Source organism: Denticeps clupeoides, chromosome 2, assembly GCF_900700375.1.
Source record: "Denticeps clupeoides chromosome 2, fDenClu1.1, whole genome shotgun sequence".
Classification (NCBI taxonomy): Eukaryota; Metazoa; Chordata; class Actinopteri; order Clupeiformes; family Denticipitidae; genus Denticeps; species Denticeps clupeoides.
The window spans coordinates 27605573-27628830 of NC_041708.1; the positions used below are offsets into that span (position 1 = coordinate 27605573).

Sequence of the window (23258 nt, forward strand, 5' to 3'; positions counted from 1 at the left end):
ACCAACCCTGTTCCTCGGGGCGCTCCTGTCTGAATGTGTTCATTACAACGTCGGCCCAGTTAGGGTCACACGGCATGCGAGCAACCAAACGCTGCATGTGGAGCTTGGACTTTTTTTTTTTTTTTTTTTTGTATACAGTATTTTTCATGACCTTGTGTTTCTGTTTGTACGCAGCCATTTGTATTTATTTCTTTGTACTCTATAGCAGTGCCGATTCGGATCGATTAACTAGTGTAGAATCTACCCAAGGTCAGCATTTTATACTGAGCAGGTAAACGTCTTTGCCAAAGCCCCTGCAAATAATTTGCTTTGCCCCTTTAAGTTAAGTGTATATAATCTTGCATTTTAATTTAGGTTTGAAAAACGCATTAAAAAAAACATATTCCTAGCGTGATATACAATCTATATAACATGGTGTAAATTTTGATCCAGCAGTTTTAGTGTTTTTTTTTTTTTTTTGGTTTCTTTTTATTTAAAATGTTTTGGAATGGTTGCTAAGGCAACGATCACTGCCCTGCTGCTGCTGGCCAGCTCGGTCGGTGAAGGTCACGTTTCCTTTTGTGGTCACCTGAATTTGGGAACGGAGCAGACGCATGAGAACCCGCACAGAACTGATTCCGTTCTCTCCCCTCCTTTCTCCCAGGACGACGGCGTGAGAATGAGACACAGCCACCGGTCCGACAACATGGTGTCAAACACGGGCGCCATGATGAGCAAAGAACACGGTGCCAGTTCACTTCCCTCGCTACTTGTGGTCGTCGCAGCCATCTTCATCGGATTCTTCCTAGGGAAGTTCGTCTTAGGTTAACTGGCGACGCGCCGACCCGGCTCCCCGCCCCCGTTCTCCCCAGCGTGTGCTCGTTCGACCCGCTGTCATCTGTGGTAGCGCGGCCTGGTGCAGCCGCGCCCGTGTGCAGAATCATCACCAGGCCTTGCCTTTTTGCAGTTTTCACTTGGTTCATAAACACAAACACACGTACAGTCTTATACCTGGCAGTGAGAATAAAGTGTTCCCTTTGTCTCCGTTAAACAGTTCTCACAGTTCTCTTTCTTTCTTTCTTTTTTTTTTTTTTAAGGATCGGGGAGGAGAATAAAATTGTTAAATGCGTTGATGGCACGCAAGCCTGGGAGAGACCTTGTAGAGACCTTGATGAAGATTCCTGAAATAAAATGGAATGGGTTGTTTCTTCCTTGCTGTGGTTTTAATGAAAGTTGAAGAGAATGTTTCAAGTGTCCTGTACATGTTATTTTATTCCTTTTATGAAATACAACAGAGTCCCAAGCATAGTTCTCATTGCTGAGTGGCTCCACATTTAAAAGCTCTGTTCAAGTTCGTCTGGTTTCAGAGATAGTTCTTTTTTTTTTTTTTTGTCTGACGAATGTTAGGAGCTTCTGGGGAAAGTAGGTGCCCCCTGTCTTTCTTTTTAACAAACCAAACCAAATGATAAAACTTTCATTCAGTTCCTGTCAAGATTTTTCTTTGCAACCAAGATGTAAATCCATTGTGAAGAAATTCTTGGCTAAATTAAGGTCTGCATTAATACAGTCCTGTTTCATGGTATTTAATGTAAAATCTGAAAATAAAGTATCTTTAACAAGCTTGCTGTTGGTTTGTATTTACATTATTATTATTAATAATATGCCAAAAAAAATCTGTGTCCAGTGTACTAGAAACTTGTTTTTTGGAACTGAACCACCAAACCCCCCTCCCCTGGATAAATGAGGCGCAAATCCTTTTATGCAGATAAAATTCTACTGATTTAACCTTGGCAAATTCAGCCGTTATCCACCTTGGAAGTATTTCACGTTACATGTTATGTAATGAACACATCATATATGAAAACGGGTCATTTCTGTACTGGTGTTCCTAGATCTGATAACAATACCCACAAAATTGCATCTTCCCTTTTTTAAAACCTCTTACTGGCAACTGGTCCCACACATTCATTCTCTCCCCAAACATGGCGCGACCACATGAGTCAATCTGGGATGACACCAAGCGCCACGGCCTACACTTCTACTACAAACGAGTAGCCGTGCGTCAGATGATTCGCTGATGCCACATGCGCCCTGGCCGACAGCAGGAGTTGCTATAGCGATGATGGGGAATTCACCCGGGCCGGCTTATCCCTGCCAAGCCAATCATTCTCTCTCGACGCACTCAAGCCAGAGCGCGCTGAAAGCGGCGCAGCTGGGATTCAAACCTCCGGCAGCGCAGCATAAGAATATGATGGACGAGGGGTGGCCCGCACTGCTTTAATGCTACATTTCCGCCTGTGACGGTTCGAAGCGCTTCAGTCGGTCAGTCAGTGATGAGACATGCCCCCTCCGTGCATATGAAGATGTGCGTTCCCCTTGGTTCCACCCGGGACGGAGGACCTGGTCCATGGGGGTCCCATTAATTACGATCCCTCGCGTGGCTCTGGAAAGCTTTGATATTTTCGAATTGCTACGTTTCTGTAGCGATAACACCATAGTGTTAGTTTTTTTTTACATCATGTTGTTTTCTGTACATGTTGACATGTTTGAGTATACGCAGAATACTTTCTTTGGTGGGGTAAAGCAATGTCCTCAAAATATTCTCCTTCGATCTGCCAATTTCTGCCCAACTGCAGCCTAGAACAGGGTTAATGTGATAAAACCACCAATCAGAAGGTGAAGCATGTCGGCAAAGTTGCGTTCGGCGAAGCCATTGCCCAGCCGGTAGTGTTGGTCGCCTTCTCTCCCAGCGTTGAGCGCCCCCTGGCTGCCGGGGGAGCAGTGAAGCAGCGGCGGCTGGTACGACGTGGCTCGTTTGTGGGCCTGGTCGGGGCTAGAGCCATTGGTGGGACGTTGACCATTGAAGAGCATCCTTCTCCCGGACACGTCACTCTCCGTCCGGAAGAGCTCGTGCTCGGTGTGGGGAAGTCGGATGCCCAGGGCAGCGCATCCAGAGGTGGGGGTCACGTCCTGTTCCACACCCATGCGCCAAGAACCTTCTGTGCCACATTCGTCTCCGCTGAACACATTCAGGAGGGAGGTGGTTGCCAGGTCCATAGGGGTCACCTTCATGTGGGTTACTAAAAGAAAAGTTATCGCAGTAATAATCATCAGTCACAGCCACATAAAAATCTTCTTTTTAAAGTTAAAAGAATCTTTCATTCTACTACAGTGCACTGTGATAGGCCGACTGCATCTGATGTGGTACTTAAACGAACTTTAAATTGCATTCTGCCTCGGTTTCAGCTTAGAAACCGCTATTTTTATTTGATGCAACAGGCGTCCATACGAGACGGGGAGTGTGGTTTATCTGTAATAATGCTCTTGCGGTTGAGCTATGCTGGGCCAAATCCCTTTCAAATGAAATGTTCACACAAACAAAACTGTAATACTGGTATATTGAGAAGTGCATGACGGGGAACTTGTTGAGATGCCAGTCGCAGTGTGGAATGGGCAGCCGTGATTCCTTTATTAGGAACAAGTGACTCCTTACCCGTGAAGACAAAGTCGGTTCCGCCCATCACCCTGGAGGAGGGCGGCCCTTGCCTGTAGTGGCCTTTAGCGTGAATGCTGAAGGTGGGGTGCCTGCAGACCGGGTCGGCGTAATGGCGATAGTGGCCCTCCCAGGTGTAGTTGTCGTCGTGGAAGACGAAGTGGCGCGTGAGGAAGAGGACGCCGGGCCGGACCTCGCAGCGCTGACTCACCCAGTGGCCCTGCGCGCGTACGGGAAGGTCGGCGCTGGACAGCAGGACGGGGGGGTGGAGCAGGTCTGACTGCGAGATGATTCGGCAGGCAGCGCAGGCGGCGTCGTGACTCTGGGGAGAGGGGGGGGGGGGGCGGTTAAGCTCGGCTGGCAGGTACGGGGGTAGGCGCTTCAAACGCGGACTTAAAAGGGAGGACTTTAATTTGTTGGGAGTTAAGCGGAGCGCAGCAATCAATACAGGAGTCTTTCATCAGGTTAAAGCCACTCTCGGGCACCTTATTTCTCGAAGGACAACGTTATCCCCTCTGAAATGACTCAATACCTGTTCAACGGCGTTGTGAATTTGGTAACGCGGCTCCGCTGCAATTACCAAACCCCACGAAAGACACTTAAGGAAAGGAAAGGACAGAACTGTTGTAATCGACGGCTTGACCGACCCCGGCGCCGAGCTGTTAATGCTGGGAAGGTTCTGACCCGACGACGAATGGCTCTTCCATTTAAGACCAACAACTTAAGCGAATCAAGCAAGTAACGGCCCTGGAAAACGCCAGAATGCGTTTCATTGTTAAAACCGCTTCTTCATTAACTCTTTCAAATTTAATTAAAAGCTGAGAGCTGAGTTTAATGCACGGGTAATCAATCCCGTCCTGGTAAGGATGGGTGGGAAAGGTACACACACACACACACACACACACACACACACACACATTTCAGTGTAATTGGCAGCGAGGAAAAAGAAATTAATAGGGAGCTGTTGACAGGCCGTGATTTGCCATTGCTTGCTTGAGTCACACATCATAAATAATTCAGTCTGCGCTCGAACTCATTACCATGGCATTACATATTTCATGTAGCTGTGTTTTTTTTGTTGGTTTTTTTTGTTTTATTATGGGCATCAAAATGACTGCCTGCAAACACATGGATGAGGAGCGCGAGAACACATGAAAGGCGCGAAGAGCAAAAAAAAAAAAAAAAAAAGAAACCCTTCAGAAAAGGCCGTCTTGCAGCTCTCCGGTCTGGCTGCGGATTTAACCGAGCCCTCTGATGGAGCCCGAGGCATGCACAGAATCCAAGCTGCGATTCAGCCGCGCCATTTGCCATTCCCTTTGAAGAGTGGCGAGGATATCGGCGGATCAGTGCTGCGGGCACGCTCCCCAACTACCAAAACCGTTACCGTAAACCGCGGACGAGCGCGCGGCTGGAAGGGGCGCGGCACGAGCTCTCGTTACGGGGGGCTAATTGGTGGAAAAGAAGACTCTTCCTCCACGTGCCACGCGAACTGAAACAAATTAAAGCATCGTAGCCAAGACCTTTAGGCTCAGACTTCCAGGTTTACAACACTGACCATCAAAATTCATCGCGGCTAACTTCTGCGAACGCTGTTCCGTTGATTTGGCCACGTGTGTCTTCAGTCGATCAATGAAAAGTACTTTTTGAGGGGTGCCTTCCTTATCTAGAACAAACGTAGCCTTTAAACCCCACGAGCCTGATCTGCTGACCTTGGCGCTCTGCAGAGGTGGCTGGTAGCTGGCAGGCCTGTGAAGCCTCCTCTGGGCGCGCTCTGTGTGAACGTCCCCCAGGAAGAGCTCCTTTGTGTGGCTGCCAGGGTCTCCATGGCGATGGCGCCCCTCCACTCGCAGAAGCAACAGCTCCTGCATGGTGAAGTCCAGCGCGCGGGTGCAGCCGCGCCCCTGGTCCCCGCTCCACAGCTCGTAGCTCACGCCGGGCTCCGGCGCCCCGGCCGGCCCGCAGCCGCGGCCGAGGCGGCCGGCGAGGTTCCTGGCCGCGCTGGCGCTGTGACACACCAGCAGGACGCTGTGCAGCTGGTATTCCGCCTCCGTCCCCCCGCGGACGACCCAGGAGGTTTGGCGCAGGTGCACGCCGCCCTGGACGAGTAGGGAGTACGCCGGCTTGGTGCAGTGGTTGTCCTGGTAATAGAACTGGAGCGCGCTGAATGAGTGGTTGTGGTAGAATTGGTAGGACCTGGTGAGGAATTCCGGGCCGGGCCTGACCTCACAGCTACCGGAACATGAAACAGAGAGCGCGATAGAGTCATAAAACTCGTTAAGACTCAACATTACTGTCATTGCCATGAATACAGGTAGCAAACCAATGAAGTGCAGTTAGCATCGAATCAATAGTGCAGACAAATAGTATTCTTTGTTTAATGCTTTTTAAGGGACATCCTACAATTTGCTCGGTGTATTTAAGTGGCCAGACTATATCTATATATGTGTGTGTGTGTGTGTGTGTGTGTGTGTGTGTGTGTGTGTGTGGAGTAACTATGAGTTGATAGTAGTAGTAGTCGCAGTAGTAGGAGGAGGAGGGAGTGAAATTATTTTAAGCGTTCTGTAGTATCGTAGTGCTGTAGTCTTGTAGTGCCATAATACTGTAGTGCTCTAGTACTGTAGTAATGCAGTACTCCAGTACTATATTGCTGTAGTATTGTAGTACTGCAGTTTTCTAGTACTGTATCACTGTAGTATTGTAGTATTCTAGTACTCTGTTGCTCTAGTACTGCAGTATTGTAGTACTGTATTGCTGTAGTATTGTAGAACTATAGTACTGTAGTGCTCTAGTACTGTAGTAATGCAGTACTCCAGTACTACATTGCTGTAGTATTGTAGTACTGCAGTTTTCTAGTACTGTATCACTGTAGTATTGTAGTACACTGGTGCTCTAGTACTGCAGTATTGTAGTACTGTATAGTGTAATATTGTAGAATTATAGTACTGTAGTGTTCTAGTGCTCTAGTACTGTAGTAATGCAGTACTCCAGTACTACATTGCTGTAGTATTGTAGTACTGCAGTTTTCTAGTACTGTATCACTGTAGTATTGTAGCACACTGGTGCTCTAGTACTGCAGTATTGTCGTACTGTATAGTGTAATATTGTAGAACTATAGTACTGTAGTGTTCTAGTGCTCTAGTACTGTAGTAATGCAGTACTCCAGTACTACATTGCTGTAGTATTGTAGTACTGCAGTTTTCTAGTACTGTATCACTGTAGTATTGTAGCACACTGATGCTCTAGTACTGCAGTATTGTCGTACTGTATAGTGTAATATTGTAGAACTATAGTACTGTAGTGTTCTAGTGCTCTAGTACTGTAGTAATGCAGTACTCCAGTACTATATTGCTGTAGTATTGTAGTACTGTATAGTGTAATATTGTAGAACTATAGTACTGTAGTGTTCTAGTGCTCTAGTACTGTAGTGATGCAGTACTCCAGTACTACATTGCTGTAGTATTGTAGTACTGCAGTTTTCTAGTACTGTATCACTGTAGTATTGTAGCACACTGGTGCTCTAGTACTGCAGTATTGTCGTACTGTATAGTGTAATATTGTAGAACTATAGTACTGTAGTGCTCTAGTACTGTAGTAATGCAGTACTCCAGTACTATATTGCTGTAGTACTGTAGTGTTACCTGGTGGACACCCAGCGTCCAGCGACGTTGGGTGGCATGTGAACTGTGACCTGAGCGCCACCGTGGAGGAGCTTCAACATGCGGTGACACTGCGATGATCCTGCAGCGGAGCCTGCACGGAGAGAGCAAGTCCTCAAATCCGTTCATACTTTCTGTCCAAAAGTTAATCAAAACGCGGAGCATTTAGAAGCACGATCACTTACCGGCGTTAAACGGAGCCGCCAGCGGGACGCTCAGCGCTACGAGTAGATATATAATCATCATCTTTATCACTCCAAGGTCAGTCCGGGGAAAAAACGCTTTATTTCCTTCACACTTCGCAAGTAACTCCAGTCATTGCGCTGTATTCTCTGAACGCGAAAACCTCCTTTAATGGATCCTGAAGATTACTGTCGCGCGTAAACGCATTTCTCCCCACTTGACCGGGTTTTGGGGGGTTTCATAAAAAAATAAAAAGTAAAGTTTCCGTTTTCTGATCAGAGGGCTCGACGCGACCACTGGTCTCCGTCTCTTCGGTGTTTCGCCGCCGCCGCCGCCGCCGCCGCGCTCCTTTATAACGCGCACCGGAGGGGAGGAGGGACGGAGGGACGCTGTCACGACGTGAACTCCGCATCACGCATCTCCATCCACTACACGCACGCCCGCAGACGCGGGAGCGCAACTTTGTACGGAGTGACGTCACCGCCTGGGACGTCAGGCGTGGAGGGCGGATTAGGTGACCTTTACACATACCAACCACGACATTACCAATGAACCGCATATTTTTCAAATTTCAGAAAGAAAGAGAAGCTGTTAAGATATGACACTGTAGTATTATAGGACTGTAGTGCTGTAGTACTAAAAAGATAAAGTGAAGTGATTGTCACTTGTGATACACAGCAGCACAGCACACGATGCACACAAGGAAATGTGTCCTCTGCTTTTAACCATCACCCTGAGTGAGTAGTGGGCAGCCATGACAGGCGCCCGGAGAGCAGCGTGTGGGGACGGCACTTTGCTCAGTGGCACCTCTGCGGCTCAGGATTCGAACCGGCAACCTTCTGATTACGAGGCCCCTTCCTTAACCGCTAGGCCACCACTGCCCCTGTAGTGCTCTAGTACTGAAGTACTGAAGTATTGTAATACTGTAGTATTGAAGTACCGTAGTGCTATCTAGTACTGTAGTATTGTAGTGCTGTGGATCTAGCGCAACTTTGTACAGAGTGACGTTACCGCCTGGGACGTCAGGCGTGGAGGGCGGATTAGGTGGGGAAAAAAAAAAAAAAAAAAAAAACACACCTACCATGACATTACCAATGAACCACATATTTTTCTAATTTCTTATATATAATGCACAGATAAAGGTTTAAAATAACTAAAAGTTACTGTAGTACGTAGTAACTCAATATAGATATTTTAAATACAACATGAATATATAGGGTGGGCAGTTTATATGGATACACCTTAATAAAATGGGAATGGTTGGTCAGAAACTTGTAAATAACTCATGAAAGAATAAAGTTACGTTAAAAGCACACCATTGTTTTTCTTGTGAAATTACCAATAAATTTGATGTGTCACATGACCCTCTTCCTATTGAAAAAACAAAAGTTGGATCCAATGGCCGACTTCAAAATGGCCACTATAGTCACCCCCCATCTTGAAAAGTTTGCCCCCTCACATATACTAATGTGCCACAAAACAGGACGTTAATATCTCCAACCATTCCCATTTTATTAAGGTGTATCCATATAAATGGCCCACCATGTAGAGCAATACATTTTTTTTAATTCCAACAATGAGTTGGCAGCTATATTTTACTCTGATGTTTGCTAGAGGTATTTTGCTTCATTTTCACAGACCGTGGATACCGATTCTTACACCTCAGCAGTAATCTGCATGCAACAACAATACAAATATGACTTGTAGTTTTTCTTTTGGGGGGGGGGGCAGTGTTGTTTTTTGAGGTCTGTGAGGCCTGCAGTACTGAATCCTGGGTGTGCGTATGCCTGAACATGAAACATTTCTGCCCCCTAAAATATAGAAGTCTGGCAAGACTGTAGAGAAATCAACTTTTTATGGAGTATTAAACTTGCAGAAATGAAGTCACGGTGTCCATGCACAATCAGGCTGCTGCATGAATACGAAATTAAAACTGATGTAACTGGGATATCCCGGCCGCTCGTTAAGGCCAACTAGTCTTGTGGAGCGCGTGAGGAGGGGAGATGAAGCTCTTGCCAGAGTGCGGAAGGGGGTGGTGGGTGGTGGCAGCAGGACCTGCCTTCCATCCTGAGAAGCTGGGGCGGCGTTGAGCTTTTCTTCAGTCAGAGAACGCAGAATGGCCTCGGGCCTGCAGACAGATTCCCAGCCCAGCAATAGGCTTCGGCCCCTTTTTATATACATAATAAAGAGGGTAAATACGGATGGATTGAAGTTCATTTGCTTTAAATCTCAGATTTGCTCTAAATCTCACCCAACATAAAAGTGCAGAACAATGTGACAGTGGCCAGAATAACAATCGATTCGGATCGCAGGCTGTATCAATAAAAAGCGAAAAGTGTCCAATATATTTTGTAGCCCCCCCCCCATGCATAATTCAGTTGCTTACTTGCATGTTTAATGCGATATTCTTCTCCATTATTCATACCCACTGAATCCACAGAAAGTGGAGAATTCCATAATTGGAAAATTTCATAATGTGCCGCTCTCCGCTTGCATTTTCCTCCTCCTCTCAAACAAACCCAAAGGATCAGAAGTTATTTGCGCGAAATATAAATATGACTCACGGTTCGAGTGTGAAGAGAATATCTATCAGCGCCCGGCTGTAACTCACATCAGTCTGCGGCAGATTCATAACTTTTGCAGCGATGTCGGTCCGGATATCATCCGACACCCGCCGCCTGAAATGGGAGGGAGAATCTGCGGCTCGGTATATTATCTGCACCCGGTGTTACAAATGAAATCATTTATCCGCTGCACGGAGCGCGCTTCTTGACAGTGACTGCGCCGGAGTCTGAAGCAAGACGGCAAATTAGGGCAGCAGAGATACCACGACTGATAATGCATGCGGCCTGGCTCCATAGGTCGGAACAGCGGTGCAGAGGTCAAGCTGGGACCTTGCTGGGCCGGTTTGTGGAGGCCGTGGTGTTGGCGGTGGTCGGGGCTCAGAGATGGCTTCGTGTGTGTGTGTGTGTGTGTGTGTGTGTGTGTGTGCTCTCTGGGCGTCTGCTCTCCTGCCAAGCCACCAGGGAGCCTCTACATATTTGACCAGCCGCCCCCCCCCCCCGTCCCGAAAATATATACTCGCCGAGGGCATTTCGTGATTCTGAATGGAGAACCCGCTGGGCCGGCGAGGTCCCCCTTTGAAGAGTGACTGAAGAGGGAAAGTGTTGTTTGGGGAGAGGGCAGGAATAAACACCAGAGTGCGTAAAGTGCTGCTTTGGACAAGGGGGTTGGGCGGCGATATGTGCTGACGGTGAATCTGGCCAGTGTTCTTGGTTTGGTGGAGAGGAGATCAGAACGTTAATGAATTTGATATTTAAACAGGCATCAGTGAAGGTTCTCTGCAATGTCTCCCTCTAAATATTTACATCACGCAGCCTTCAATTCGTGCACTTTGCAACAGCCACTGGCTCAATATCTGAGTTATTTAAACTCTCAGATTTCATTAAGTGAAGAAGCAGGGTGGAGAAAAAAAAAATGACCACAAAGGTACTGATGAAAATAGAAGAAAAGGAGATGAAAAGAGCAGCCAGCACTCCTCCTGTGAATAGTACAAGTCTGGAACACTCACTAGAGGCCTGGAATTTTGCCGCCCTTTGTCACCGCCGGGCGACAGAAAGCTTGAGTCAGGGGTCACCCCCCCCCCCGTCACACTGAGAGGACTAAGTCTGACCTCCACCTCACATGGAGCCTTTCGGAAGAAAAAGGACAATTGGGATTCCATTAAGGAGACTTTAAATGGCGTCACGTGAGGGATTGCTTTGCAGAGAAAACTTTAGAAAATATGGCCAACTTAATACCGGTAGAAAAGGGGAGGGGGTTTCAAACATTCATAATCCTGACACTACAAAGCATACCTGTCCAGGGTAATCTGCTTGTATTTCAATAAATACTGCGGGTACACATCAGCAGCATCGTGAAATATGCAGCGGTCAGGAGTTATGGGCTCGCCTGGCTATAAAGAACAAGGTGCTGACACAAACTGTGAGCGAATGTAATGAATGTATCAAAGGAGGCCAGTTTAGCATGGGCCATCGAAACCACATAAAGGCTGTGGTTTCCACCAAAAATACATGTATACAGCACATAAGAAAACTGAAAGTGCTTTCTGTGTCTTTGGCAGTCGGTCCCCGTTCGCTATTTGCTGAACCCGAACTCGCCTTCGGCACACTGCTGCTGCACTGCTGATTAGATGATCATCTCAGCCAAATCTCACCAAACTCACTGCTTTGGACTTAACTGTCCTGTTTTATCCAGGTTTGACTTTTGAGCCCTTGATAAGTGGTGGGTTTTATATTATTAGTGTGTATTAACCGGTGTAGTAAGTTGTTTGGCATTATTGCATGTTTCTGAGAGTGGAATCAATGGTTTATTGATCAGTTGGGAAATAGAGTTCTGTGTTCGTGAAATGTTTATTCAGTCAGCCAACAGCAGAAAACAGGAGGCAAGCTTGATGTTCCCCTCTCTGGCAAGACTGAGAACAGCTCAGACGTCTGTTGGAAATGTGGCGAACACATGTTACGGTGGAAGACATCAGCAGGGCCTCAGAACCGAGAGTGGAATGTCATTCTCTGGCTTTGGTGCTGTCTGAAGTGCTCGGGAACCAACTTGGAACGTTTGTTTCAGGTTTTTATGATGAAACATGAAGAACAGTCCAGCTGACCTTTAAACAAAAAGTTTGGGGTCATAAAACATATAGGCGGTGGAGGGACTGGTGGGGAAAAAGCTTAATAAATGAATGAGCTCAGTGCAAATGAATGTAATGCTGCTATTCTTATTGTGATGAGGTCAGTTTGTCCTCTTAACTCATGGCAGGGTTATCTTCCAGGATTGAGATGCTACAGGAGCGTCACTGAATGGCTGCTGGTAGGAATGGGATTGGGACTTTCAGTGTTTTCTTTGAATGTGCCGAAAGCATAATGTTAAATGAGTCCTCAGGATTCACGTAAAGCAATTGTAATTACTTTTTAATTGCATAGTAACAAAAAAGGGAAGTTAGTTTATCTTTGTCAGGTTCACTCCACCCTTAGCTGATGAGCAGGAATATGATGAGAATTCACCGTCTGATCACAGCATCATGGAGGAATTTTTTTTTTTTTATTGCACCTCACGAAGATCCATCCCTCGTGTTGACTGCAGCACTGCAGCCAAATGCACCCAAACTTCTCTGGCAGCTTGTGACGAACTTCGCATTGATTTCTACCTGGTACAACCGGTCAGTAGATGCCTGTTTGCCTGTCTTCAAGCGTATGTGTGGGAGAGGAGTTAAAAGGCCTGCAGCATCAGGCTTCACACAATAGCAAAGCCAAGTTCCCTACCAGGTCTGAGAGCAAATCAGCAGTGGTAGTAAGAGGGATCAAAGAACGAGTTCTGGCTGCCTTCTTCACAACAAGACGTGAAGAATGTCTTCAAATACAAAGCTAGAGGGCAAAAAATGTAATAAAAAAAAATAAAAAAGAAGCGCTAACTTTTTTTTTTATTATTATAAGTTCATTCTACAGTTTCCCTGCTTGGACAAACATGTTCGCTTAGACTTGAAACGCATCCAAGGCAAAGATGATCTCGTGATGTATTTTTAGTTATTTTATTTTCGTGCTTCCCCCGATTCACTTAAGCCTGTCGTAACAGCATAACCCCAGCGCTAATCCCATCGGCAAACACGGAGTAAAATCCCAGAATAAGACTGCGGCACGGCCGAGACTGCTGATTAGGATCAGGCCATCCTAACAGACAGCAGGAACGCAAAGATCGGACCAGCGGCTTATCTGGACCCATGAGAATAAGCACAAAGCAACTCAGATCTTAGGTAGTAACAGAAAAGGCCACCATGGCCTGCAACGTTTTTGTGCGAAGGAGCACCGTAAAGATCAGACATTTTGGCAAAACTTAATAGGCCATGAATGGGCAGGGCGAAACAACTCAGCGTTTACAGATTGAGGGCAGTTACTTTAGCAAAAAAATTTTTTAAATGCTGCGTCGCTAAAGAACTAAGTGCTACTTGCCACATGTGTGCCATTACACCGCAGGGTGGGAGACTTTGTCCCAGATTTCCTTCTTTCTCTTCATGAGGCAGCTCCAGGCTTTGATGTGGCACTGTGTAGAGCACAAACCGCAGAACATTTAGACTCAAGCAAGGGGAAATATTTATGAATTGAACAGAATATTGGGAGGGGGGGAGGCCCAGAATTTGCAGACACAACTTCCCGAATTCAAAGCACTGGTGCACAATAATTTCCCCCCGCCCCTTTTCAGCTTTTACTGCTTCTGGTGGCAGGTTGGCAACTACATAACTAAATGATTGGGCATTTTGGGGATGAAAAACACCAGAACATTAACACACCTCAACCTCACTACAGTACCAATACCAGATTTCTGATGTAAGTTCAGGTCTGAGGATATGAAATAACGTCATGTCTGTGAATACAGCTCATTTGGCACATATGTAAAAATTAGTTTGATAGGACCACTTCAAAATTGACTACAGATTCAAAAAGCCATGTTATAATTAGAATTTCCATCAGCATATAAAAATATGCTGATGGAAAAAAAAGCCAGATCATGAGCATCTGCTAATGCTGACTGCGATCCCCAAGCTATGGAGACACCAAGATGCTGTGGCTTTGCAGGATTCTTCAGAACTGCATCCAAACAGCATTATCATTCCCAGATGCAACTACCCAGAAATGAACGCCGAACCTTACCAAGCTCCCTAAAAAAGCGACCTAATCCCAGAGAAATCCAGCCCCATTCCCAGTGCCTGCGGCGTGTTCTGCATTATGTATGATGAACAGTAATATATGGACTCGTGTGGATGATGTCACCGTGTGTGAAGAGGCCTGTTTATTATGCTAGTTTTTCAGGTGTTTGATATCACAATTAAATACAAACATTAGACATTATTATTATTATTATTGCAGAGTCAAACATTGCAATTATCAAAAAGGAAGAGGAAGAAATCATGTGCACAAAAAAAACAAAAAAAAAAAAAAAAAACCTAAATAAAGGCACCAGCAGCGTGCCCGTTACAGGTTTTGTTAGAACTCAAAATCTTCATCAGTCATATCAATGGCCCACGCAAACTTATCCCTCTGAGTTTTGTTGTAGATCTTCTCAATTGGAACCTTGTGCTTTTTACACCTGTCACAGAAGAAAATGCAATGTAAATAAATGCAAATTAAACAAAAAATAGCCATTTTAAATGAAGTATATAATCATATATGAAATATGATTATATGCTGGTTAAAGAATTAGAGTTAAAAGGGATATCTGGTTAAACAGATATAAATGATTAAAGGATAATATCAAATTATATTCCCTAACAATTTCTATGCTGTCCAGATGACAGATTGGGCGATCTCCAGCTCAACTGGGTGGTTCTGAATTCTACTTTGTGGGTGAAATATGGTTTTGGTGGACAATGCGGGGTGCAGTGGCAGGGAGGGTGAATACAGCAGAAATACTGCAAAGAGCAATATTGGCAATGTGCTGCTTTCAAATGACAAGTTAACATAAATTATTCATGGACCACTTGTGCTGTTCTCCGTCCGTAGAGAGAACCACCACATGATGTCACTGAATAGCTTTTTCTTGGTTGGCTGTTGCGACTGCTTGTTTTATGCAGGTCATGTTTTTGCAGCATTAGAAGTATTCTACAGTGGCCTTAGCAGCAGTGGCAATTAATGTACTGAAGAAAGAGGTGAACATTAAGATTTTTTTTTTTTAACATTAATTTGTCTGGAACCCACCAGCACTCTCTGTCTCTCTCTCGTTAAGCACACCATTTTACTGGATAATTTGGCACAGTGGGACAAAAGCAGTGGCATTCTGTATATTTTTTTAAAATAACATTAAAAAAAAAACAAAAAAAAAAAACACAACAGTAAGTACAACATGGGTGCAATCTGCAGCCAAAATGGCACCATGATGACAAAACACTGAGTGAAAACATTTATCTTTCTAGGATTCTGGACAGGCTGATCACCCGCGGTGGCAGGCAGGCGCGTTGATGAGCTACAGCTAGGAAATGTCATCACGTTGTCAGTGCTGCGCTCGTTTTCTGATCTGCAGCAGTTTTGACTGCTTTAAGCCTGAGCCCCGATTGACAGGTTTCTTTAAATCAGAGAGAGAAACAGGAAATGCTAGGACTAAAAAAAATAAATAAATTACATGTCTAGCTTATTAATTAAGGCAAAAAAGTCTTATTAATTATTACAAAATAATTAAGCTCGATCTGTGATCGGTGGATTAAGTGAACTAGAAAGAATGTCTCTCATTACCAGGCCACAGTGATCCGAGGATCGAGGTAGTTGAGTTTGGAGGTTCCCAAGGCAATGACCTTGTTTTCCTCCTTGTCGGTCATCTGCAGCTGGAGCTTCTTCAGCTGCTCCTGCAGCCTCTTCAGAACCTTCTCCTTCTTCGCCACCAGGCTGAGGAAAAAGAAGAGAGCCAAAACAGTGACACAGATATGTGATCCAGCCTTGGATTTAAAGCTAAAAAGAATCAAAAGTTATTAACTTTTTGGACTTGTCAGACGGGCGCTCTCTGTGTGCGTTCTTAGCTTCTTTCAGCTCCCTTTTGGCCAACTCTATTTGCTCTTTCTTCTTTTTAATCTGAAAGAAAAGTCCCTTCCTTATGTACCAGCATGGTTGCTATTTAAGCTCAAACTACAAGGTACTCGTAAACACTCATGTGGAAGCACCTTCTCTTGCAGGAGCTGCATTGATTTCTCAAAGGTCTTTGGTGCTGCCCTCTGGTGGTTGCAGAGAATCGCCACAGCCCTGTTGGCTCTATTGTAGGCCAAGATCTTCTCCTCCACAGTCATGTCCTCTGCAGACAGAGAAGTAATTAAGAGCCTCAGCAGAAAACAGTGCAGTACATCATTCACAGTGATGTATAGTATTGCTCAATAAGACACTGTCATCTGAGATGAGTCAGAGCTGGTCTAAGTGCGAACTAACCTTTGGTCATTATGTTGAGTTGGTCCTGAAGAGTGGTGGAAGCATTGAAGGTTCTGAAAACCTTGGCGGTCAGCCCAGCCATGGACTCATTCAAGTTTTTATTTAAGTATGTGGTCTTGTGTTTAAAAAGAAATGACAAATTCCAAGTCAAACATGGTTACCATTATTATATTCGATGTCCTAAAACTAAACCATACTCACATTTATTCGATCAAACAAATCATCATCAGGATCCTTGTTTTCCATGAAGAGTTTCAAGTTTTTGAAAACCTGAAAGGAAAAAAGATTATTTTCATTACATGCTTTTGATGCACAGCTTCCAGCCAATCAGAAAAAAGCAGTGAGAGAGAGCCGGTTATAAATATATTTGTGATGGAAGGGAAAATTCTGAAAATTACTAACACGCTTCTCCACAGGTACTTTGTTGTAGTAGCGGATGGAATCCTTCCCCAGGAAGTCAAACTCCACCACCCACTCCTTGCCGTCGAGCTCCTTGTGCAGGGTGATGTGCTCCACCCGCAGGGAGCAGCAGCCCACGGTGTCTGCGGTATCGTCTTCCTTTTCATTCCCCGCTCGCAGGGCCAACTGAGGGGCACACGTACACAATGTCAGGGAAATAGGAATTTTAACAGGAGGACAGTAATAAATAAATAAATAAAAGACCTCAATTTCAGACCGGCCAGAGGCAGTGACACCGATAGGGTGAGTCAGTAGATGAAGGAAAAAAATAAAAATGTACCTTGTCTATGAAGTAGAGAGCAACACCTCTTTGCCTGTTCCTCATCTCATGGGAGCTCCAGTCCGACTGGTACTGTCTCCTGATCGAGTCAACGCGGAGCTTGAGGTTTCGGGCCGTTTCATATTTCTGCCAGTCCTTTTCCCCCTGCACAGAGACGTGAAAGAATAAAAATGATCAGTTCCAAATTCACCACCAAAAAAAAAAAAAAAAAAAAAAAAACCACACATTTTCAATACCAGGTTCAAACATTACACACGGCAAATCACTTTTTTTGAGGGGGATTGTTTAAAATTTTAAATAACAGTTGAGTGTATGTGGATGATATGCCTGTTCTGTAACTGTTCACACCATTGTTTCATTGATCAATAAAAATATTTCGGATTACAAAACATCAAATCGAGGTGGGCATATTGTTTTTTCGGTTTGTTGTAAAATTGAGAAAAAAAAAAACATCAGTAGTCATGCTTTCCAAGGTTTCAATTATTAAATGTTTGAACATCTATGCAACGATGGAGCTAAGCTAATTTAAATACTGTATACAAGACACGCAACCTTAAAATCTCTAGCACTGCCACACAGACCCAAATGGGGCGAGACGTTTCTTGCCTTCAGCTTGGAGCTGGGATTCAGCATTATGTATTTAGGGTGACCCTGAATGTTCTCCACCCAGGAGGCGAGCCATGTCACCGTGTTGTCATGCTGCACTTTCCTCCACTTGTGGCCCTGGGGAGGCCCTGGGATCCGTGAGCCTCTGAAGTGAAAGGAGACAGTAGCATGTTAATCTTTACAGCGTGTTCGTCATGCCAAACACCCTGTGAGGTGTGCTTTTCGTATGCGTGCTGTTAAATGATGCAAATTCTGCGGCTGAAAATATTTTCTGTGCCTGGGGCGATTTCCAAAAGCTGCTGTACTCGCATGTATATTTTAAACATGAGCGCCGGTTTATAATCGGCGCCACGAAAATAATTGACGCGCATTCTTCAGTCCCAAGAGGAGTTCTTTGTTAGGGCGTGGCGTGGGATGAACCCTCACTTGCTGCAGTTGATGGTGATGTCTTCTGGCTGGATCCTCTTCTTCAGTTTGCCCATTTTGGGATGCTCCCCTCGGCCGCGAAAGAGGCCTGGCGGCTCCACGCGGAAGTTGCCGATCTTCTCCCGGTGACCATCCAAGAAACAGAATCCGTACTGCTCAGTGAGCTTGGCGTTGTCTTCCTTCAGAGCCTAAAAACGCAGTTTTTTTTTTTTTTTTTTTTTTTAAGTCATCTTAACAAATGGTCACTTGAAGATTCAGCACACATTTACCTGTTTCTCTTCTTTTGTCATGTTCTTCTTTTCTTCTGCCTTGTTCACAAAGTACGCATGAAGCTCGCTAAAATTACACTTTGAGAGTTTTTTTATCACCTTCCTCTCATCTTCGGTCATTTCCTAAACAGATATGCAACAGAACCAAAGACATTTATTTATTTAGCGAGTAAACATACGTTTTAAATGCAGCTAAATAACCGTGAAGCGTCACCTCTCTCCAGTCATTAAAGAAGTTTTTCTGAAAGACCTCTTTTGTGGTATACTCATGATCCAGCATCTTAGCATAGAAAGTCGCAATCTCCTCCGAAGCCAAGCCAAGCTTGAAAGCCTCCCCTGAAAGAAAGCATCTCATTTCTCAAAGCTTGACTAGACACATGCATGTATGCATGATTTCGCAAGTTTACTCACCACTGTAATAGAAAACAACATTATTGGGTAACGGCTCGTATTCTGGTGGAAAGAGGGGGCCGTTGTGCTCAAGAGTAGTCCATTTCTGTCCGTCACTGGACTTCCCTTCTTCCCACCTGATAAATCATTTTCATGATTCAGTATATTAGACAGTAATTTAGAGAATTGTATTGTACTTAATCCAACATTTCTTAAATTGTAATGAAAATTATTTGTTAGCATAAATTACAGTTATATCAATAACATGTAATTTGGTCACAATGAGAAAAACATATCACTTCACTTTCACTAATTTCTAAAATACTTCAGTTTAGTAACTCAATGTCATGTTTTGACCACACAATTAAGAAACAATCCTCCACTGATGCGCATAATGATTAGTGACAATAACCAATACCATCGCTTATGTAAAAACGGCCCTTAGTTCTAAAACTGTGGTACACGCGTGGTATTCAGGCTCCCTCTAGTGGTATAACATTAGAAAAAAAAAATACAAAAACGGTCAATATTCCCAGCCGCTGTTTGCTTAAATACGGCAAAGTAAAACGGATGATAGTAAAAGTGGCTGTGTGCTGACTAATCAGTAATTTTAAAAAATGGTAATACTGGGAATAAAATACAGTCCTACATAAACCACGCTCTTATATTTTAATATAGGTAATAAGTGCGACTCCTGGAGGGCCAAATATTTGGTGCACATTGCGAAATTTGAAAATCACTGCCATATTGCTAGGTCACAAAAAAAAAAAAAAAATTTTCATACAAAAACTGGGAAAATATTTAAAAAGATCCTAAAAATAACTATTATACTATTTACACAGTATTACACGCCTGGTTGGCGTGTTCAGTAATCCATCCCTGTTTTTAACTAGTCACTTGTCTGCCCACCTATTGCATGTATAGCACACTGAGACTAAGATACTACAGCCATACCAAGAAAGGTCAGTTGGTCGAAATTATAGTACTCCAAAGTAAACCAGGTATTGATTAGTAGCCATTGACTAAAGGACATAGTTTGTGTTTGCGGATCAGCAGTGTTGCCACATGGACAATAATTATAGTATTTGTTCCATAATTTTACCCTCTTTACGATAAATAATTCCAAAAATGCCATAATGTATGATAATTTCACCTCTCTATTTTATGAAAATTATTTAATTAGCATTACAACGTACAGATCTCTGTTTTCATCTGGATGCACAAAAAATCCTGGCTTGTCGTCCCACATGCCTTTACAGCCAGTCAATGCACGATGCAACATGTAGTGTTGCACAAAGTAAACAACGATGAGTGGTTTAAGTGTGGATTTGCGTGGCAGACTTAGAAAAATGAATGGCATAAAGACCCCACCTTCACCGTGTGGTTAAGGCCTGTAGCCAACACTAACCGTAAAGCTTTCTGTCGCTGTTGCAAGATACTCTGGGCTGTTCGGTGTAGGTAAAAGTTGCATTACGAACTATAATATACACAGTCTATGATAATGTGTGTTATTGCGGCAGGTTTTATTGAGCAACGTCAAAATGGAGATCGCATGTGTACAATAATTTCTCAAAACGTGATGATTTTAAGCTGCTGGAATGATATACAATTTAGAATCTGGCAACACTGCTGATGGCCCATTTACTGCGAAAACTCAAGCCCAATCAGAACCGGCAAAACCTGCCTGGATCAACAGCTCCTAACGTGAGGCATGTCGGATATACAGTCAGATCACTCCGCAAATAGTTATTTAAAGATTACTAGTAGTTTTTAATGACGTTTAATGCCGTACTTACGTGGTTTGGTAGTAGCCAAGTGGGTAATAATAATAATAAAGTGAAGTGATTGTCATTGTGATACACAGCACATGGTGCACACAGTGAAATGTGTCCTCTGCATTTAACCATGACCCTTAGTGAGCAGTGGGCAGCCAGGGGGATGGTACTTTGGTCAGTGGCACCTTGGCGGCTCGGGATTCGAAACGGCAACCTTCTGATTACCGGCCACTTCCTCAACCGCCAGGCCACCACTGCCCCCAACATGTGAACCAGAAGACCCAGGTTCAAATCCCACTTACTTCCATTGTGTCCCTGAGCAAGACACTTAACCCTAAAACTGGGGGGGTGGGGGGGGGGACTGTTCCTGTAACTACTGACTGTAGGTCGCTCTGGATAATTCCATTTAAGGCTTATTAAGGATCCGCGGGAACCCAACAGTAACGTTGTATCCGAGAGCGCAAAACGCAAATGAACATTAAAAAGGGAAAGTGGCGATAATTTTATTTGGTTTACAGAGTTGTGTGTGTGAGACAAACCCGAGGATTCGTTTTCACCGGTTCGTACCGACGCCGACGACATGTAAAGCTTGTTTTTTTTGTCGCCAGCAGACGTGAAACTGACCTTGAGGTTCTGACAACGTCACTCTTACGAGCCTGAACCGCGACTCTTCGGTTCGGCTTCACGCAAGCGGAGGCGACGCGGGCGAAGGCGCGCCGGTAGCGGCTCATCCCCCCGCCGCCGCCGCCGCCGCCGCGGCCCGTAATCGTGTTACAGTCAATTTCTTCCCCCCGGAAACAAATGGTGCCGCCAGGCGCGCCCCCGACGCCGCGTCCACACGCACTTCTGGAAAAACGGATGCGCGCAATACGTCCCGTAACAAAGTTACATCGGGGGAAAAAAAAAAAAAAAACATAAAAAAAAAGGACTTTATGAAACTATAATTCAGACGCGTGTTCGGCTTTGTGGCACTGATGTAGAACGTTGTAAAATAAATAAATAAATAAATAAATAATAGTAATAAACGACGCCGCTCACCATTTCCACTTACTGGCGTCTTCCTCATCTTTACTCGGCCGCTTGTGGTCTCCCCCTCTCCGGCTCTTCCTTTTCTCCGCGCCCCCTCCTCCCTCCCTCCCGGTTCTGCCGCCGTGGCCGTCCTTCCCCTCCTCCTGGAGACCAGAAGATTCCAACACGCCGCGGTTCGAATGGCTGCGTGCACATGTGCTGCCCACAATGGGGTCAGATTTCACCTGCTTTATGCTGCTTTTAACGTCAGACGACTCGTGTGCGTCTTTTGTGTCGGTGCTTCCCTTATGGCTGAGGAGAAATAAGAGCAGTTTTGAGGTTAACAGCATTTGGTTTTTCCTCCAAATGCTGTTGGTGAAAACGAATCATTTCACCTCTTCTTTTGGAGGTCAGGGTGTCTGGCGGTCTTCTCCTTCCCCTTCTTCTCACTCCAGTTATGCTGGTCCTTTGTACGTTTAGACTGCGGTGAACACACGTCTAGTCACATAACACGTCACATAATACCACAACCTTGCCAGCAGATGCCGTGAACAGCGGGGGACCTTGTGCCGGTCGCTCCTCTCCGTCGACTCTTTGGAATGATCGGGCCTGCAAGGCAGAGCAGCACACCAACGGCCACATGTCAGCGGGAGTGCAAACGCATGTCGAACTGGTCATCGTCCCTGCTTGTAAAGCCACGCAGAGCTGCTACGAGTTTAGTGTGGGTGGAGAGACTTGCCTTTTCCTGCCATCTGCTGGTTTTGCCTGGAGAAGAAATGACATGTACAATAAGAGCTGGTCAACAACATGTATTTCTTAAATAGCCCAAAATCACATGCAGTATGTCTCAATGGGCTTTGACAGGCCCTACAGTTGACACCCCCCACACTTGACCCTTCTGCACACAAGGAAAAACTCTAGGAAAGAGAAAAAAGAAAGGAAGAAACCTTGGGAAGGAGTGATACAGAGGGAACCCCTTCCAGGGTAGAGTGGGCCTGCAAATGGTGTCAGTGCAGGGTTTGTGATGGTTTGTCCAATAAGAGAAAAAGTCCTACAGCTGTAGAGGTGGAGAAGTGCAGAATGTAGTCCAGTGTCACGGTGTACATTACGTGTCCATTATGATGCTACCGGTCCATTTGAAAGACCCTGAAGCTTCAGTCCCCTATTGTGAAAATTGTGTTTTTTGTCTCTCTAATGCACCAGAGGTGCATTTTACTTACAACGTGCTTCCATGTTACAATCAATGAAGTGAAGTTCTTCTTACCGTCTCACTAGCCCCTTCTGATTTTACATCGTTCCTTTCTTTTTCAGAGCTTAAAACACAGTCATGGGCATTATATTTTTAATCAGAAGCACCCACTGATTCTACTGAAACACTGTAATAAATCAGCACCTTGTGATTTTGGACTCCTGCAGAGGTTTGCCGGAACGTTTCAAGCGGCAGTCCTGATGTGAAAGGGAGAACATACACAAGTACACGCCCTCGGTGGCATACCGGAACGGGCAGGTCAGGCATACGAGATTACCTTATCGGATGACCGACTGTGCTTTCCGTTCTTCTGTGAGCTCTCTGTTTTCCCCTCGTCCCATTTCGCTTTCTTCCTGAATAAAAAAATAAAATAAAAAAGCGGTGAAAGAACATCCCCCAACACAAACAAGTAGAAACTAAAGCCACAGTTTCGAGACGGGACACGGCACCTGTCCGCAGGACCCCCGGCTCTCCCGGCCTCTGGAGCAGCCCTCTTCCTCTCCGGGGTTCGGGCTTCGGGGCATCTTC

The 23258-nt window shown here is 45.0% G+C and overlaps 3 protein-coding genes across 4 annotated transcripts in view; 1 reads left to right on the top strand and 2 right to left on the bottom strand.

Annotated features, from left to right (window-relative positions):
• Nucleotides 1–1602, top strand: part of vapa (VAMP (vesicle-associated membrane protein)-associated protein A) — a 5857-nt gene extending 4255 nt beyond the window's left edge. Inside the window, exon 6 of the mRNA XM_028963233.1 lies at nucleotides 644–1602. Within this exon, the coding sequence (XP_028819066.1) occupies nucleotides 644–808 (165 nt within the window). The 3' untranslated portion in view covers nucleotides 809–1602. The remainder of the gene's footprint in view (nucleotides 1–643) is intronic.
• Nucleotides 1225–7782, bottom strand: LOC114769886 (protein APCDD1-like). Its single transcript, XM_028963219.1, has 5 exons — nucleotides 7314–7782; nucleotides 7111–7222; nucleotides 5182–5701; nucleotides 3473–3794; nucleotides 1225–3059 (listed from the first exon to the last, which is right to left on the bottom strand). The coding sequence occupies exons 1-5, from the start codon at nucleotides 7372–7374 to the stop codon at nucleotides 2617–2619; spliced, it is 1458 nt and encodes a 485-aa protein (XP_028819052.1). The 5' UTR covers nucleotides 7375–7782; the 3' UTR covers nucleotides 1225–2616.
• A 6515-nt stretch (nucleotides 7783–14297) lies between these two features.
• On the bottom strand, nucleotides 14298–21585 carry top1mt (DNA topoisomerase I mitochondrial). Of its 2 annotated transcripts, none has more exons than XM_028965606.1 (14): nucleotides 21512–21585; nucleotides 18720–18835; nucleotides 18523–18644; nucleotides 18309–18431; nucleotides 18040–18227; nucleotides 17614–17758; nucleotides 17008–17151; nucleotides 16671–16853; nucleotides 16470–16538; nucleotides 16269–16383; nucleotides 16010–16137; nucleotides 15826–15920; nucleotides 15588–15737; nucleotides 14298–14448 (listed from the first exon to the last, which is right to left on the bottom strand). In XM_028965606.1, exons 3-14 carry the CDS (start codon nucleotides 18586–18588, stop codon nucleotides 14346–14348), a joined length of 1509 nt encoding a protein of 502 aa, XP_028821439.1. In that variant the 5' UTR covers nucleotides 18589–18644; nucleotides 18720–18835; nucleotides 21512–21585; the 3' UTR covers nucleotides 14298–14345. The 2 variants fall into 2 exon arrangements, with proteins under 2 accessions (XP_028821439.1, XP_028821438.1); XM_028965605.1 differs by lacking the exon at nucleotides 21512–21585 and adding an exon at nucleotides 21098–21259.
• Between the last annotated feature and the right edge of the window lie 1673 nt (nucleotides 21586–23258).

Excerpts from the sequence above, each read along its gene's own strand:
- top1mt (XM_028965605.1), bottom strand. The coding sequence starts at position 21,204 with ATGAGCCGCTACCGGCGCGCCTTCGCCCGCGTCGCCTCCGCTTGCGTG. Across the intron at positions 18,836-21,097 it reads GACGTTGTCAGAACCTCAAG|GTGGGAAGAAGGGAAGTCCA; the intron begins GTCAGTTTCACG and ends ATGATTTATCAG. Across the intron at positions 16,539-16,670 it reads AAGTACCTGTGGAGAAGCGT|GTTTTCAAAAACTTGAAACT; the intron begins GTTAGTAATTTT and ends TTTTCCTTTCAG.
- LOC114769886 (XM_028963219.1), bottom strand. The coding sequence starts at position 7,374 with ATGATGATTATATATCTACTCGTAGCGCTGAGCGTCCCGCTGGCGGCT. Across the intron at positions 5,702-7,110 it reads GGACGCTGGGTGTCCACCAG|CTGTGAGGTCAGGCCCGGCC; the intron begins GTAACACTACAG and ends ATGTTCCGGTAG. Across the intron at positions 3,060-3,472 it reads AACCGACTTTGTCTTCACGG|TAACCCACATGAAGGTGACC; the intron begins GTAAGGAGTCAC and ends CTTTTCTTTTAG.